At 30.8% G+C, this 16574-nt stretch overlaps 2 protein-coding genes across 3 annotated transcripts; one reads left to right on the forward strand and one right to left on the reverse strand.

The window, feature by feature from the left end:
• The first annotated feature begins 2236 nt into the window (after positions 1-2236).
• LOC148307548 (aldehyde dehydrogenase, dimeric NADP-preferring-like) lies at positions 2237-11149 on the forward strand. 2 transcript variants are annotated; one of them, XM_088263277.1, is made up of 10 exons: positions 2237-2519; positions 4819-4862; positions 5675-5914; positions 6661-6882; positions 7757-7920; positions 8778-9008; positions 9438-9635; positions 9717-9832; positions 10388-10523; positions 10856-11149. In XM_088263277.1, the coding sequence occupies exons 1-10, from the start codon at positions 2516-2518 to the stop codon at positions 11001-11003; spliced, it is 1503 nt and encodes a 500-aa protein (XP_088119403.1). In that variant the 5' UTR covers positions 2237-2515; the 3' UTR covers positions 11004-11149. The 2 variants fall into 2 exon arrangements, with proteins under 2 accessions (XP_088119403.1, XP_088119404.1); XM_088263278.1 differs by lacking the exon at positions 2237-2519 and adding an exon at positions 2714-2781.
• A 425-nt stretch (positions 11150-11574) lies between these two features.
• On the reverse strand, positions 11575-16494 carry LOC148307549 (polynucleotide 5'-hydroxyl-kinase NOL9). The gene is made up of 6 exons (XM_088263279.1): positions 16399-16494; positions 14507-16056; positions 14001-14223; positions 13233-13718; positions 12909-13090; positions 11575-12539 (listed from the first exon to the last, which is right to left on the reverse strand). Exons 2-6 carry the CDS (start codon positions 16038-16040, stop codon positions 12277-12279), a joined length of 2688 nt encoding a protein of 895 aa, XP_088119405.1. The 5' UTR covers positions 16041-16056; positions 16399-16494; the 3' UTR covers positions 11575-12276.
• Positions 16495-16574: the final 80 nt, after the last annotated feature.

Here is a 16574-nt window from a genome sequence, read left to right on the forward strand (position 1 = left end):
TTATAAATCTATGGCGCTACTAAATATTTTAAGCCATGTATTTTGCTTGCAACGGTGCTCCAGAAAATGAGAATTGTATTCTGTTTGAATAAAATAACAACTTTATATTTTTACCAGTTGGATTTACGATTCGTTTTGGTAGTCATGCAAATTGTGAAAATTAACTTTATTTGGTCATAAAGTTTATTTAAATATTGATGTTACTCACAGGTGAAAAATCTGTAAAAATTTTAATCCATTTTAGAGCCATTCGTTGGTTATTTTAAATTTAATTTCCAAACATAAAGCTTTTTTGTAACTTTAAATTTATGAAAATGGTTCGTACATTCCATTAAAATACTGAAACTGCAGTATTTCGGACAAATGAGGAAGTTATAATATAAAATTAGATACCTCATTTTCCATAAAAACGCGTGGAAGACAGAGCATAGGAAGACGTTTTAAATGGTTGTAGATTCTGAGACTGGTACGGGTGCAGCGAAACAAAATATAATTTGCAATGTTTTCGATTAAAGCTTGGTTTGTAATGAGGCCCTGAATATGTACACATAAAAATAAGCTATTTACATCCAACTTTTATTGAATTTGACATACACGGTATATTATTTTTACGAGGACTTATTATTTTATGTCGCGAGTAAATATTTAATAGGGTTCAAAGTAGTTTCTACAAAAGACCACATATTCTAGAATTCTGTACCAAAGAGCAGTAGACAAACCGAATGGAAGCGATCAAAAGTCGCCGAACGGGTACAGAATATTATAGAACTTTTTTTTTGGAATCATTATGCATTTAGATAAAAATAACAATATCAAAATATTAAATTTAAATGTTCCCAAAATATGGCACAATTTGATTTTGAAATAATAAAAACATGAGAATTTTTTTCTGGAAATAATTTTTACCATTTATTATTCTATATATTAGTTTATTCTACTATAATGTATTTGTGTGTATATTTGCCTACGCCAAGGACTCCGCATTGCTTTAATACCATTGTAGGCAGTGTTTTTCGATACCTACTTTTAAATTAGAATAGTTATAACTTTTAAATTAACGACATAGGTTCCTCTATTAATTATAATTATATAATTAAGAGACTTTGTGAAAAATCGTTATTTTTTAAGACATCGAAAACGTGGCTTTTGAAACATTAGATAAAATTTGAATTAAATTTCCATCTACAATAAAAATATTTATTAGATATTGCGAGAAACTGATACTAACGATACATTTTTAAAACCTCTGGTATATAGTTTATTCTAACATGAGCTCCAGCCAGTAGCTAAGCGAATTTTGATACTTGCATGAATGAGTTTATCAAAAAAGAAAATAATTCAAAACAACTTATGTTGACAATGAGAATACCAAATTACCTTAAGTTATCATTGCGTTATATGTAATTGGAACTAGAAAGGCGTTTGAGTGTGGTATGTCTATTTTATGAGTAGTTTAATTTGTGATGTAAATTTAAATTCGAGAATTTTAATTAAGAAATTAAATATTAAGATATATTAACATCTTACAAACATATGAACTAAACCAGAGTTATCCATTATTTTATATTAATGTTTGACATATTGTAGTTCTCTGGTGAGTTTTTAGAAAATTTAAATTTTACCGACGTTTTTCTTACTGCCTAAACCCTAAACTGTTTGCACGCCACTACTATTTATATACTTTATTAAAGGAGAATCATCAACGTTATATTGTAAGAAATTTCCTGAACAGCGATGATATACGAAATATTTATTGTATCAAAAATAAAACTTCTTTCAGTTATGTTCATATATGTACCTTCTTAATATTTAAAGATTTGGCGTTTAATTTGTAGAACTCAATTTTATTTTTTTTATTAAGCATTAAAATCAATCACTGATTTTTACAGTCCACTAAATTGTATTTTATAATAATGCAAATATAAGTTTGAATACAAAAAACATCAGAATAAAAATTTGTTTCGCATTGTTATGGCATTTTCAAAATACCTTCTTATTTACTATTGAAATCAGCTTGAAGAAAGTGCGTGATACAAATATTGTAAGCAGATATTCCAAAACTTTTGGACATGCTTGAGGGATTCTCTACAAATTGAATTCACAACACTGACCGAGCACACACGGAGCTGTGTTGAGTTTCAAACTAATGGCGGCTAAATACCGGTTTCTGAGGTACGACGGCGAGTCACAAGGCCGTGCACTGATGTTTTATGTTTTTACTTCAAGTTGTTGCGTTACGTCCAGTTTGCGCTTCAGTCCACCATCAAACGTGGCCGCTAATACTTAAAAAATAACTATCCAACATTTCTCCGATGTGCCCTGATGCACATATAGCACTCGCAAGATCGTATTATTATTGATTTGTGTGAATCAAAATTGTATTAAAGTGGACTTAGGTGCTGACAGACGACAGGTCATCGAACGCTGTGTTTACCTATTTTGATTTCATTTCACCTGTTTTTGTTTTATTTAATAAAAAAGGTTTTATAGATCAAGCTTCAGTGTTATCATCATCATGAGTAAGTTTTTCTTTACGCGTAGATACTTGCATTTGATTAAATAATTTTCTCTATATTCGTATAGCGATTAATTCTAACCGGATTCCAAAGAGAAACTAAAAGAAAAATTGCGATAATCGTACTTTGACATTTATAATTTTGTATTAAAACGCATTTATAATTACAGCATTTACACATTTATAATTTTGTATTAAAACTTTATAAAAAATATACATGCTTAGTAAAATTTGTAAAATGCAGCTTTATGTTTAAAAATCATGATGTAAGGTCATTTTGTGTCTATTCCAAATTGTAAGGAGAAAATACATAATTTTTTAGGAAATCTATATTTATCTTTAATTTTTATGTTTTAAATTTTTTTTAAGTCAATATGTAGAAAAATAAATTATTAAATAATGAGAATATGAAGAAAAAATATGCAAATTAATTAAATAAATAAAAAATGGTATAGTTTACACCTCGTCTATAAAAAATCTTTTTAATTAAGGAGGATAAGGACAAAGTTCTAATTAATTAATTATAGACCTTAAATTAGCAATCTAATAATGAGAAAAATACAAAAAATCATCTTAAATTCATACTGTCTAGGAAGATTTCATATTCAATTAATTTGAAATGCTATGTTTTTCTTATGCGCAAGTCCAAGTAGCATATAATTTTCCAATTGTCTATTCTAATTGTCCAATTGGTAGCATATAATTTAAATTTTTAATTTACGGATTTATTTCAGAGTAGGTTTTATTTTTCAAATAAAGTTTATGTAGAAACATTGAAATATTCTATACACATAAATAAACAAACAAATTAAAATAGCTTTGGAATTTTTGTCTGATCTTTAGTCAATTTATTCAGTAATATTTTTAATAATTTATATTTTACTCACGTTTTTTAATAATCCTATTATTGAATAAAAATATGCGTTTAATTTACATTTCTTCTCATTATTTTTTCCTACCGATAATTTGATACATTGACAAATATTCAACCCATTTTAGCTGTCAACATATTTTTTTTTCAACTTTTTACTATAGTAGCTATAGAACTACGAAAAAGCCTATTTTTTTACCATGAGTTTTGACATAATTCACTTTACATATTTTGCTCATACGCTTACCTCCATATATACCACCATATACTCCACATATAACCACAATTAGCCACTGATTTAGTAAGAAATAGGGACTTATAAAAATCTAAAAAAAATTATATCGAATATTTTCTAATACTGAATAAGTGGAAAGGTAACTAAATTTAAAATATAAATACGGCTTTTAAAAAACATTTTCAATTCTTCTTCACAAAACTGGTTGCCAAAATGATGGTTTTATTGTCTAAATACTCTTAATTCTAAACGCAATAATATAAAATTATATTATAGTATATCACACACGTTGTCCATATGCAGAAAAAACCAACAACCATTGGTATTTTAAGTGAACTTTGGACGCATCGTTTAACATCATGACTAGGTACTCTAAAATACAAATCAATGTCCATTTTCAATATACTTATATCACAGTACTTTTATATAGGTAGGTATTTATTTAGTTGGTTATCAAGTTGCATTTTTTGTGGATCCCGCGCGAATTTAATTACTTTTAAGTAGGCACTGTTGAAACGGAAAAAAACTTTTACATCTTATTATTATTGAAGAATGCAGGATTTTTTATCCTAACCGCGCCACAATGGTCCATAGGGCACTGCATCACATTTGTTTAATCGCTAATTTAATCAAGACAATGTAATCAGTTATATAAACATAATAAATTTTAAGGGATACAGATGATGCTAGTGAATAAGCTCACTATGAAAAAATTGCTACTATATGGGAATGGAAATGGAGGAGGTATAGTAGGTAGGAAAAAGAATAGCAGTAACAGCTAGGACTCTCAGGTTTGAATACCCCCAGATGATCATATGAGTAACGAATAATCTTAAAGATGATCATACGAGTAACGAATAATCTTGTGTAAAGTAATGTGTATAAGTTCCTTGAGATTATATGAAAGACTTGCTGGAAACTAAGATAAATGTATGAGGAAAAATTAAATCCCCCAAAAAAATGTAAAGGTATTTGTATAAGGAGAAAGCTCCGGAGGTACCTAATTAAGAAATACATTTTTTTTAAACGAAGCCATTTAAAAAAATATATATATAAATTGATCATTTAAAAATTTTCAATAAATACATCTGAATTATTCTGATGAAATTTGAGACAGAGTGAAATGTGAATTTTATTTGAAAGGGTGTACACTTTTTGGTTACGATTGTTCGAATTAATTAATTAAATTTCTTTTAGGTTCACACACATATGGAAAAACTAAAATATCCGAGATCGCGGAGGTGAGTGCCTACACATTCTATTTTTTGTTAAATATACACACCGACCCCTTCTACGCATATCAGAAGTCACAAATTCTCAATTGTTGTGTATTTCATTATATTATCTTTAATTCAATTTTTTTAAACCCAGTCATGAAACCATATTTTTTTCTTGGATGCAAAAGTTGAAACAAAATAAGTTTAAACCTTTATCTTGTGAAATTGTAACTTGTGGCTTACAATAGTATATTATTTTTGACATCTCATCAAAGATGAAGAAGAATATGGAAGTTTGGGCATTTACGGGGCTGACGACCGTCATAGGCTGGTTTAAGTGATCACTTTACACACTGTAACATTCACCAATTCGACCCATTATCGACAACCACACTACTCAAATTTTTCGAAGTTCTATATATATATATATATATATATATATATATATATATATATATATATATATATATATATATATATATATATATATATATATATATATATATATATATATATACATGAACCAATTTAGAAACATTGTTCTTGAATCATTAGAACTTCACTAGAGACATCCATTGATGAGATGAAGAAAAGCTTTTTATTAAACAGAAACTCTTATATTAGTATGTGAGGTCAGAATCCTGGATTATAATCACACACATGAGAAACGCCAGAAAATATCATTTTTATTTTTTTAGCTTATAATTTGACCAGTTAATTTATTTACAACATTTTGAGTGTGTCTAAATACACACTTAAAATGTAACAATAGTATATAATGAAGGAAGAGTTATTTTAATTTGCAAGTCACAAAACTGTTATAATTTATGATTCAGATTGTCCAACGATCACGAGATGTCTTTAGCAGAGGAGTCACCAGACCTGTAGAATTCAGGGAGAAGCAACTCAAGTCTTTGATGAAATTGTATGCTGAGAATTCAGAGGCCATTATACAAGCCCTGCACAAGGACCTGGGAAGATCCCGTGCGGAGTCTGTGGTCCTTGAAGTCGAGTTCACCATGCACGATCTGGCAGACACATTGAAAAATTTGAGATCATGGGTTAAGCCAGATAAAGTGAGTTTATTTTTAAGTCCACAAGAGATTATCAACATGAATCATCATGTAATTGTCCACTGAAGGACAAATACACATCTCCTTCTGCCTTCCCGATTCTAAGCTTTCCTCATTCACTGTCTCCTCGTAAACCTCTAAATATCATCCGTCAATCTTGTTTTTTTTGTTACGTTTAGTATTCAACCTTGCTTATTATGTAATAGATCATTAAGTGAATTTTTGTTTCATCTAACTAAAAAGAGTTGTTTTATTTTATTTCATTTTAGTATATTTTTTAAAAATGAGAAATATTTGTTTTTATTATTTACTAAAATACTTCAATTTCATAATATTTCTGTGAACCCAAGCGGCTCATTATTATAAATATGTATCATATTGTGGTAGAGTGGGTTCAAACCGAGAAACTCTGACTCAAGAGTCCGCGACACTAACCACGGCACCATAACCCGTCACATTTTAATCTGTGTTGGGAACAGGAGGGATAATCTAGTGTGGGCTAATCGGGAACTTCTCTGCATTTGCTTATTGCTGGAAGGAAACCACATAAAACTCCTTATTAGTGTCCTTAGGGTCTTGAACAAATAACAATGTTACATTAAAAAATGTATGAAAATAGTTCATTCAAAAATAATTTTTGTATATTTTATAATGTAACATTTTTAAAGGCACAGGCATGGTTTAGAAATAACTCTTATTTTAGATGAATTTATAAAAATAAAATTAACAAATTCAATGTTTGATTCCAGCCAGAGAAAGGTCTTATGAATTCTTTTGACGATGTTCTAATCTACAAGGACCCTTACGGTGTAGCCCTAGTGATATCTCCGTGGAACTACCCTATCCAACTGGGATGTGTTCCCCTAGCTGGAGCCTTGGCAGCTGGAAACACAGTTATATTCAAACCCTCCGAGCTCTCCAACGCTTGCTCCACACTGATCGCCAACCTAATACCCAAGTACCTGGATAATGTAAGACTGCATAATAATAGATATACTTCAAATATTTTTTTTTTACAATATATCTAACGCTTCCTGGCAAAGGATCACAGTAGTAAAAATCTTATGTTATAGGAATTTTTATATATTTTTTCTTTATTTTAAATTGTTTTGCATTTGACAAACTATTATTATTACATGTACAAAAAAGTATTTAATATTAATACAAAAAAGAATCCCACAAAGGCATGGCCTGTGTGTGGGTGTATATTTTATTTTAGGTCATAATAAAAGGGCACTGACAAGAATACAATAGTATCAGAAATAAAATTAGATTAATAGTGCTCATATTATATAAAGTACAAATATTTGATTTTAACAGAAAACATAAAATCAAAAAGATGAAAATGAAAAAAGTTTTGCAAATATGATATACGAGTATATATATTCTTAGTTATATTTTTGGTTCCCAATATTGTTTATTCAGGGGATTTGTATAAGTATGTGTTATGCTATATTGGGTGCCCCTACGCCTCCATAGTGCACGCTTGGCTACCGTTCTAAAGCTCCCGGGTTCGCCCCCCCCAGGGGGGGGGTTTAAATAAATAAACGTGATTTTTTTCACATATTTATTCAATATTACTCTGGACTGGTACCTGGAGTGCTGATCACCTCTCCATCATGTGTGAATGATCAAGATAACACTGTGTTTATTGATGCAGCGCCCTATGCACCATCGGGTGCTGATGAGGGTTTGAATGAATGCTACTTGGATTTAGAGAAAATTAAGTTGTGACTTAACGAATATTGGGCCCTATGCACCATTGGGGTGCGGATTAGGGTTTTAAATAATGAATGAAGATCGACATAATTTAGCCGATTTAAAAGAAATGTTTAACTGTTACAGGAAGTAGTGCAAGTGGTATTGGGTGGCATTGAAGAGACTTCAGAGTTACTGAGGCACCGGTTTGACTACATATTCTTCACAGGATCCACTGAGGTGGGCAGGAAAGTGCATGAAGCTGCCAATAAGCATCTCACCCCTGTTACTCTTGAATTAGGTGGCAAAAGGTAATGAAATAAATATTCATAACGCATGATTCTTGCAATTAAGGGGATATTCGCAAACATTGAATTGATTCCACCGGAGACCACCGAAGAGGTCACATGTCTGTTCAAGCCCAATTTTTTTTTTAAAGAATTTTTATTGTTTTTTTTTCAATATAACTCCTTGCCTAACTAAAACTCTTTTCTTTTTAAAACCATATAATTATTTCAAAGAAAAACTTATTTTTTTAATGCAAAACGTAAAGAACGGTGTTTTCAAAAAAAAAACGAAAAATGTTACCTGTTTGTTCGCCTCCATAGTGTGATGGTCAACACATTCGACTACCGTATTGGAGGTCCCGGGTTCGATTCCCAGAGAGGTGAATTAAATATAAGTGAATTTTTTACTTTAATATTTATTCAATATTACCCTGAAGCGGAGGGCTGATCACCTTTCCTTCATGTGTTAACGATCGAGATAACACTGTGCTTATATGATGCAGTGCCCTATGCACCATCGGGTGCTGATGAGGGTTTGAATGAATGCTACTTGGATTTAGATAACATTGAGTTGCGACTTAACAAATATTGGGACTTAAAACGATATATTATTTTGAAAAATAAAAATACTTTGTTTTTTGATCAACTCACATTTTTACTAGCAACCAACTAGTTTCGGCAACAACCTGTTGCCCCCTTTAGGGTTTAATTTATGACTAAACCCTGAAGGGGGCAACAGGTTGTTGCCGAAACTAGTTGGTTGCTAATAAAAATGTGAGTGGATCAAAAAACAAAGTATTTTTATTTCTCAAAATAATATATCAATATGATCCACAAAGTTAATGCTTTCAATATTCAAAACACTTAATTAATATTTTCAGCCCAGTGTACATTGACAGTTCAGTTAACTTCGATATAACCGTGAAGCGAGTACTGTGGGGCAAGTTAATCAATTCTGGACAAACTTGTATAGCTCCCGACTATATTCTGTGTACTAAAGAGGTGCAAGATGAATTTGTTAGGCGAGCCAAGGTTATTCTGGACTCCTGGTACACCGAGAACCCTCAAACCTCACCAGATTTTGCCAGGATCATTAATCAAAACCATTTCAAGTAAGTATATTAGCTGGCTTAATAAACTATTATATTTTATTGTTAAACTTCTGTATTGATATTACATTTTGGAATTTCAAGAAGACTAAAGGCGGGCTATACTTTATAAAATGCAGCAGGTTTCCGAACGAATACCATTTATAATTTAATGAAGGTTGTTTAGCTAGTCTAATAAAGAAATATGGATATAAATAATGTCGTAAATCTGTGTTCTTTTTATTATTTCATTCAGAATATTTTTTAGATCTAACAAGATAACTGTAATTTTCAAAAAACATTTCTAACAAATCATTGAAATATAATCACTATCTTTACATTAAAACAAATTATAATTTTACATCATTCTTTAAGTGGACAAACACATGCAGTATAATAATGGTTAGATGTTATTTTTGCATTGAAATATATATTTTTTTTTGTACTTTTTAGTCGGCTTACGGCCCTCATTGACCAGAGTAAAGTTGGTTATGGTGGAAAATACGATGCAGCAGAGAAATATATCCAGCCAACTATTCTAGTTAATGTGAAGCCTGATGATCCCGTCATGCGCCAAGAAATATTTGGCCCAATACTACCAATACTCACAATAGACAACGCATTCGAAGCTATCAATTTTATTAATAGCAGGTGGGTTTCTGTAATCCATAGATAAATAATAACTTTTATACTTAATACTATAAATAATCTGATTTTTATTTATTTTTCTAGGGAAAAACCACTGGTGTTATATATATTTTCCAATAAGAAGAAAGATATTGACTTGATAATTGAAAATACTTCTTCGGGAGGGCTATGTGTCAACGATACAATAATGCAAATGGCAGGTTTGTGTATATTGTATATTTAAGTAAACGTAAAGATTGACAATAAATTGTGTCTCACGCAGAGCAACTTATGCATCATTTATTACATAGTCAAAGCAACATCATAAACATTATATCTTCTATAGGTTTTTCATAATGACATTGGCTTTAACGATTGTCAAGCGATACTTGCGCATCTTCCGTGTGCCTTTTTAAATAGACCTTGCAATCCGCTATAGACCGCTCATCATGTATACGGGAGGTAACCTATCGATTTGTCAATGACAACAATAATGGAAAACTAAATTCAAACTAAAGTCGAAGTCTAAAACAGATGTAAACCTACTGCAAACATAATTTATATTGTTATAATTCAAAATCCCAAGAGGTTAATGACGGTCAAAAAGTGACATCAATTTGATTCAGATAAAAATTGGCATCAATTTTATTTGTACTATGCGGATACACCTAGCAGTTTTCATCCTAAGCTCGCCCAAAAAATCAGCTAGATCATAATAAATACTTTCAGTTGAATTTCATTATTCGGTATTTAACAGTTCAAAATTTTATTTTTAGTGATTTCACTGCCTTTCGGAGGAGTAGGGGCCAGTGGAATGGGATCGTACCACGGAAAAGCGACTTTTGATACATTTGTACACAAGAAAAGTTGTTTATCAAAGAATTTCAATTCAATTTTGGAAAAGATTGCATCGTAAGTACATTTATATTTCTGGGGTTGGATGTTAAAAATATGAACCTATATTAGATATGACAATGAGAGTTACATATAAAAAGGTGCATCAAAAGAATTCTTTTCTTTATACTGAAGGAGCCACGCAAGGTGGAATTCATGGTGTCGGTGGGAAATCTCCATAAAAAGGAGAAATATTTTATAGATTCAAATGTGTAGAAAATAGTGAGAAATCGATAATAACTGATTTGCTTATTTCACAGGCTGTCTAAATAAGCATTTTTGGTAACAGATCCTAGTAACATTATCCCCGAAATCAACAAGTAAATGTTTTAACAATCAAATGTTTTTAGATGCCGATATCCGCCGTATTCTGAGAAAAAATCTAAATTGCTGGTTTTTATCGCTAAAACATATCCTGGCATCCCTTTCAAGTATCTACCCCACATGGGCATGTTCATCCTTGGAGCCGTAGCTGCATATGTTGCAACCATTTTATAATGAATTAATTCCGATAACTTTTGGAAGAAACATATGCTCAAAGGAATACACTGAAACCCATTCATGAAAATATCAAACATAACACAGCTGTATGGATTGTTATAGCTGTAATATAATATGATTTCGTTCAGTTATCAAGTTACCTGTGATATAAAAAATGCACAAGTAATATGACCTTTCGCTTCCCAACTATAAAATATGACGGTTTCCCAATAATTCAATTAATCATAGTATGTAATAACCTCACTCTACTCTGCTATTACATTCAGATATAAACATTAGACAAAACTTTGCAAGATCTTATGAAAAATTCTAATCAAATAATTTTGTAAAACTGTATTGAGAAATTTTTAAATGTGTATAGATTGTTAATGACATAAACTATGTACATATATGGTATGATGATACGTCACTGGATTTTTTCATATGTTAAGAAAAATATAACCAAATGCTTAGAGAGGCACAAAATACTTTTGATATATTTTATCACAGACTCTTTACTTAGAAATGATATATGTATATATATATATTTATAAAACATAACAAAAAAGAGAAGAAAAACGATATTGTAAGAATTGTGTATTCATTTATTTATAATATAACATTTTTTATTGATCTATAAAATAAAATAAAAACAAAGTACAAAGAAAATATCTCGAAGACAAACACTATGTGGCAATATAAATCAGTTTCTGTATATTCTATTTTAACTTTTTTGTAATGTACATATTATTTACAAAATGAATTCTGAGGAAACATAAAATAAAGAGATCCATAATAAATATCTTTATATAATACATATTTAGTAATATATTTCACACAAATCTTTTTCTTCTATCCTTTATCCGCATTCAATGGTGTACAGGGCACATCATCATACAATGCAGTGTTGTCTAAGAAGGCAAGATGATCAGTGCTGTGTTTCAGGTATCAGTCCAGGGTGGCATTATATTAGATTAGGGAGAAAAAATTATTTTGACCCCCTGGGAATCAAACTTGGGACCTACCTCCGCACGGCGGCCAAACACATTAACCACTGCATTACCCAGGTGGACTAACCTAAGACACTTATTAAAGAATATGGAAAAACAAATAAGAAACATAAATTTAAATAATGTCGATGGTCACTATGAGAATTTTAACTTCACAAAACTCTTTTTAGATGAAAATCAATAATTTTGAAAACTGAAAATTACAAAAAATGTGGATTTCCAGATATTAGTAGAAATTTTCGCTTTATAATAATTGTGAGAAAATATATTAATAACAACTTTTAGACAAATTTATTTTTAAGCAAACGGAATGGATTGAAATTACGTTTAGCCGAAGTCATCAGGTAGGAATGTTCCATTGTATTCACTTTAGGGGCCATGTACGGAACTACAGTTCCTTGAGGTAGTCCACTGATCAGCATGTCCTTACAGTTAGGATTGCTTTCTCCATACACAAGAGTGTTTACGTTTGCTAAGTCTTGTGGTTTCACGGGAGTAATAATGTACAGCTTTCTATTCACCACATCAATGCCTCGAATTATACCTGCAATAGTTTAAAATAAATTATTCGTAACAGCAGATCTTAAGATTTTGTAGAATCTGATTTGACAGAAAAATAAAATAAAATATATTATCTTGTTTGTGAAAGTCTAATTAAGACAAAAGAGAGATTATTTCAATTTCTGTTGGTAGTTACAATATTGTTTTATTGCCATTGCATCATTAAGAAGTCATTTGTTTCACATGAACATACTCAGATAGTGACTTATGCATAAATACAGTATTTTGCAACGGACATAATTTTTTAAATATCGTAAAAAAATTACGATGCTCTTGGAGGGCTCTCAATTCTAAAAATATAAAATCTGATTTAATAAGCAAGCTCCACTTAAAATAATTAACCTTTACTCACCATATCCATAGCAATAAGCAAGACCAATTTCCAGTATAGTATTGGTATCTTTTTTCTGATTTTGAGCATCAAAACGCTTATCTTTACATAGAGCAACCATCTTTCCATTAAGGACACTCGGGGCATAAGAATACTCTACATAGATATTGTTAAATGCGAGGCCAATATCATCCATCGATATTCTAAAAAACATATTTGAATCAAAATAATAAAATATTCCTACATACGTTGTCATCAACAATGAAAAGTGTTCTGTAAACCTTTCAACAGTACTACATAATATTTAGTGCTGAAATTGGTTATTTGAATAATATATATACTTACACATAAGGAACCATTTCTAGAATAGACAGAGACTTCCCCGTAAGAGTTTGACTAAAATACGCTAAAGCGTTGAGTAGTCTTTCAACTTTCGGTACCAAAGATCTGAATGGGGAAGATTTGCCATTATTCCAATAATTCTGGAATGGATCAAGATTATAATATGTATAAGTGTGCCGGTGAAATTCAACTTGTACTTCAAATTCACATCCTTCCTGATGCTTGTTCACATTTGTTGGTAGTAAATCAAAGTCGAAATTATTCCTCAGAATGTTGCTCTTCAATTCGACAAGAATGCTCGGCTTAAAAATGTTAATTACACCAGTCAACAACTTCAGACCCAACTGTCCCGTAAATCCCATTGTGTTGATAATCCACGGCAGAGAATTATAATTTGTATTACTTTGGCAATATTTAAATAGATCCTGAACACATTTGATGTATCTCCTTTCATTATCAGCTACGTTTATCAAAGCGATACATATACTCCTGGAACACAAACAAACACTTTATTAGTGGTAACTCTGGTTATAGAAAATGAATAGGACATTATCAGCAGAATGGAAAACTAACGTTCCCATCGGAAAATCTATGTTTCAAAAATATAGTTTTAATTCCATTTAAAAATCCAGATCATATTTGATAGTTAGCGGTTTAATATATCCCCATATTAGAGGTTATTAGTTAAGGCAAAGTGGAGTTAATCTTGTTTCTTTTTAAAATGATTGAACAATTTAGTGACAACATATTGAATGCATTAATATATTTTACCTATCTGGCTCCATTAGATGTGTGAAGTTAGGACCGAGTAGAGGTTCTTTCACTAGAGTTGCAGAAATAAGTCCGGATATAGTGAATTCAGGCTGACCAGGATCTAAATCTATTACCAACACCGGACCGCCGTTTGATAAAGTTTTATTCACCAAGTAACGCAAAGTTGTTGATTTACCAGCGTTCTTTCCACCGCAAATTAATGTCACATTGCGTTTCTGTACTGTAAAAAAATATAAACATTTGTACAACAAATACCAGAGGACGCCCACGCTGCGAATATATTTGCAACTTATACGAGGACATGGGCTGTTCAACATATGAAGGCCTGAAGAGGGTTTTGCAAAATAGACTGGAGTGGCAAAGGAGGTGTCATTTGTTGCTGCAGACAAATCCATAGGATTGAGACAAAATAAGAAAATCTACAAATATCAATATAATCCTACATACATTACATTATTAATATTGTTACAATTATTTTTAAATCATTAAAAAATGTTACTCACATGTTCTTTTTCTTTTCGATATTTCTTCGGATATAGATTCCCAGACATCGTAATTTGTAAATAACCCTCTCCGCAACTCTGTGGTAAAATGGCACTTCAAAAGCTTGAATATATCAGAATCATAACTGCCTTTATCAAATTTCTCCTTTGAGAATATATCTGCGTTAAAAAAGTGTTTGGATACAAAATCCGTCATTCTGTTACGATGAGGCTGTAAAAGTAGAAGCGAATCATCTTCGCCTAATTCTTCCGCAATGTCCTCTGCCTTGGTTCTCGGAATGCCAATATCGGTCAATACTGATAATTTAAATTTATTCTTACATCCGGTTAAACTTTCAAAACACAATGAGCTATAATTTGGCAAGCTGTAAATATCCCTCGGTATCTCGGTCAATTGTGAACCTAGGATTTCCACAGAGCCATGAAGCAACGATGCCTTTAATTTTCCACAAAAATACAATTTAGAATCAGGTTTCAACATCACGATACAGTAATCAGTAAAAACAAAAGATTTGTACGTTTTAGGTTGAAGTGATGGTGGGAGAATTATCTTTTCATTATTAGAGAGTGAAGACTCATCTGTTGAGAAACAATCATCTGTGGGGGCATTTAATAATTCGCAAGTATCTGTACTCTCTTCTTGAGGTAGAAAGGTCTCTTTATTCTTAACATAATGCTTCATACGAGAATAGTTTCCCTTTGCCCGAGAAGTAGATTCCATCTCATAATTTGCAGAAGATATTGATGCATCTTTGCTAGGATTGCAATGATGGAATACTTCCATGACAGAATTTTTGTAACTAGATTCCTTGATTAATTTTCTTTTTGGTTGGCTTAATTTACTAGCACCAAAAATATTTTTATATACTGGATTCTTCAATTGACGTTTCAAAATAGTTTGCGAGGGAACGTGTTTGTCGGTTGTTGAAATATCTCTATATAGAGGATTTTTCAATTTACGTTTTAAAACGGTCGGAGAGGAGACGTGTTTTTTGCTCGTTGGAACGTCTTTTTTTATTTCTTTTAAAATTTTTATAGCGAGGCTTCTGTTTGGATCAAAGGGCTTGTGTTCAGTTTCAGTTGTAACATTGAGTTTTTTCTTCTTTTTTGTGCTTATTTTGTCATCTTTATTTTCAATTTGAAGAATTGTATGAAAAGGATCACTTTTACCATTTGAATGTATAACACTATTCGATGGCTCGGTAGGTTTTATATCTAAAAGTATGTCAGATATAACATTTATCATCATATTTTCTTCAACAAGTGTGCCTTTTGCTTGAATATCTTTATGCTGAATAAGTTTGTTGCATATAACTTCTTCACCTGAATTCTTATTCTTAGTTTCCGATGGAGGAATCACATCCAGATCGGTTAAATAATCAATATCCGTTATATCTGCATCGTAATCTGTTTCATCCAAATTTTCCAATTCGAGTAATTTCTTCAGTTTTCTTTTGAATGTGATCTGATCTTTCCTTTTTTTAGAATTACCAATAACTTTAGAAATATTTTTCGAGACATTTTTTCTCTCCATTTTACAAGAAATTGTTCTGCGAAAATATAAAAAATTGTACATTGTAACATTGTATACAAACAAATGAACTTTTGATGAAAATTTTGCAACATTAAAATATATTTATTAACTTATCCAAAAAACTAAAATGGTGCTATAAGACCGTATACTATGAAAGGTTGATGCATGATTAACATTAAAGGGGATTTACATTTTTTCTTGATATGTGTTATTATATTCCAAAACACAATATTTTAAAATAAAAGCGAACAATGTGTTATTTAAAAAAACTTGAGGTTATGTTATTAAAAATAAATATATATTTTTTAAATAAAGTAAACAAAACTATCCTGACAAGAGATTAAAAAATTGTGTGTACCTTTAAAAATATATACAATTTTCAAATAAATATTTCCTTCGGCCACCAGAACACGTGAAAAAAACAAGTCTGGGAAAAGTTGTCAAAATTCAAATCAAAGATTATTTAAATATACATCCATAGATCTTACCACAGACTAGAGTCACTTAGACGTTAGGTACACTCTGTTCACAGTT

Source organism: Brachycentrus maculatus, unplaced genomic scaffold (genome assembly GCF_059751285.1).
Source record: "Brachycentrus maculatus isolate JH-2025_06_01 unplaced genomic scaffold, ASM5975128v1 h1tg000197l, whole genome shotgun sequence".
NCBI classification, from domain to species: Eukaryota; Metazoa; Arthropoda; class Insecta; order Trichoptera; family Brachycentridae; genus Brachycentrus; species Brachycentrus maculatus.

What these genes read in the sequence shown, in the direction of transcription:
- LOC148307548 (XM_088263277.1), top strand. An exon ending in CATGGGTTAAGCCAGATAAA is followed by an intron (nt 5,915 to 6,660) that starts GTGAGTTTATTT and finishes GTTTGATTCCAG; the next exon opens with CCAGAGAAAGGTCTTATGAA. An exon ending in TACCCAAGTACCTGGATAAT is followed by an intron (nt 6,883 to 7,756) that starts GTAAGACTGCAT and finishes TAACTGTTACAG; the next exon opens with GAAGTAGTGCAAGTGGTATT.
- LOC148307549 (XM_088263279.1), bottom strand. Translation starts at nt 16,040, where the DNA reads ATGGAGAGAAAAAATGTCTCGAAAAATATTTCTAAAGTTATTGGTAAT. An exon ending in CATCTAATGGAGCCAGATAG is followed by an intron (nt 13,719 to 14,000) that starts GTAAAATATATT and finishes TTTGTGTTCCAG; the next exon opens with GAGTATATGTATCGCTTTGA. An exon ending in CTAGAAATGGTTCCTTATGT is followed by an intron (nt 13,091 to 13,232) that starts GTAAGTATATAT and finishes TATGTTTTTTAG; the next exon opens with AATATCGATGGATGATATTG.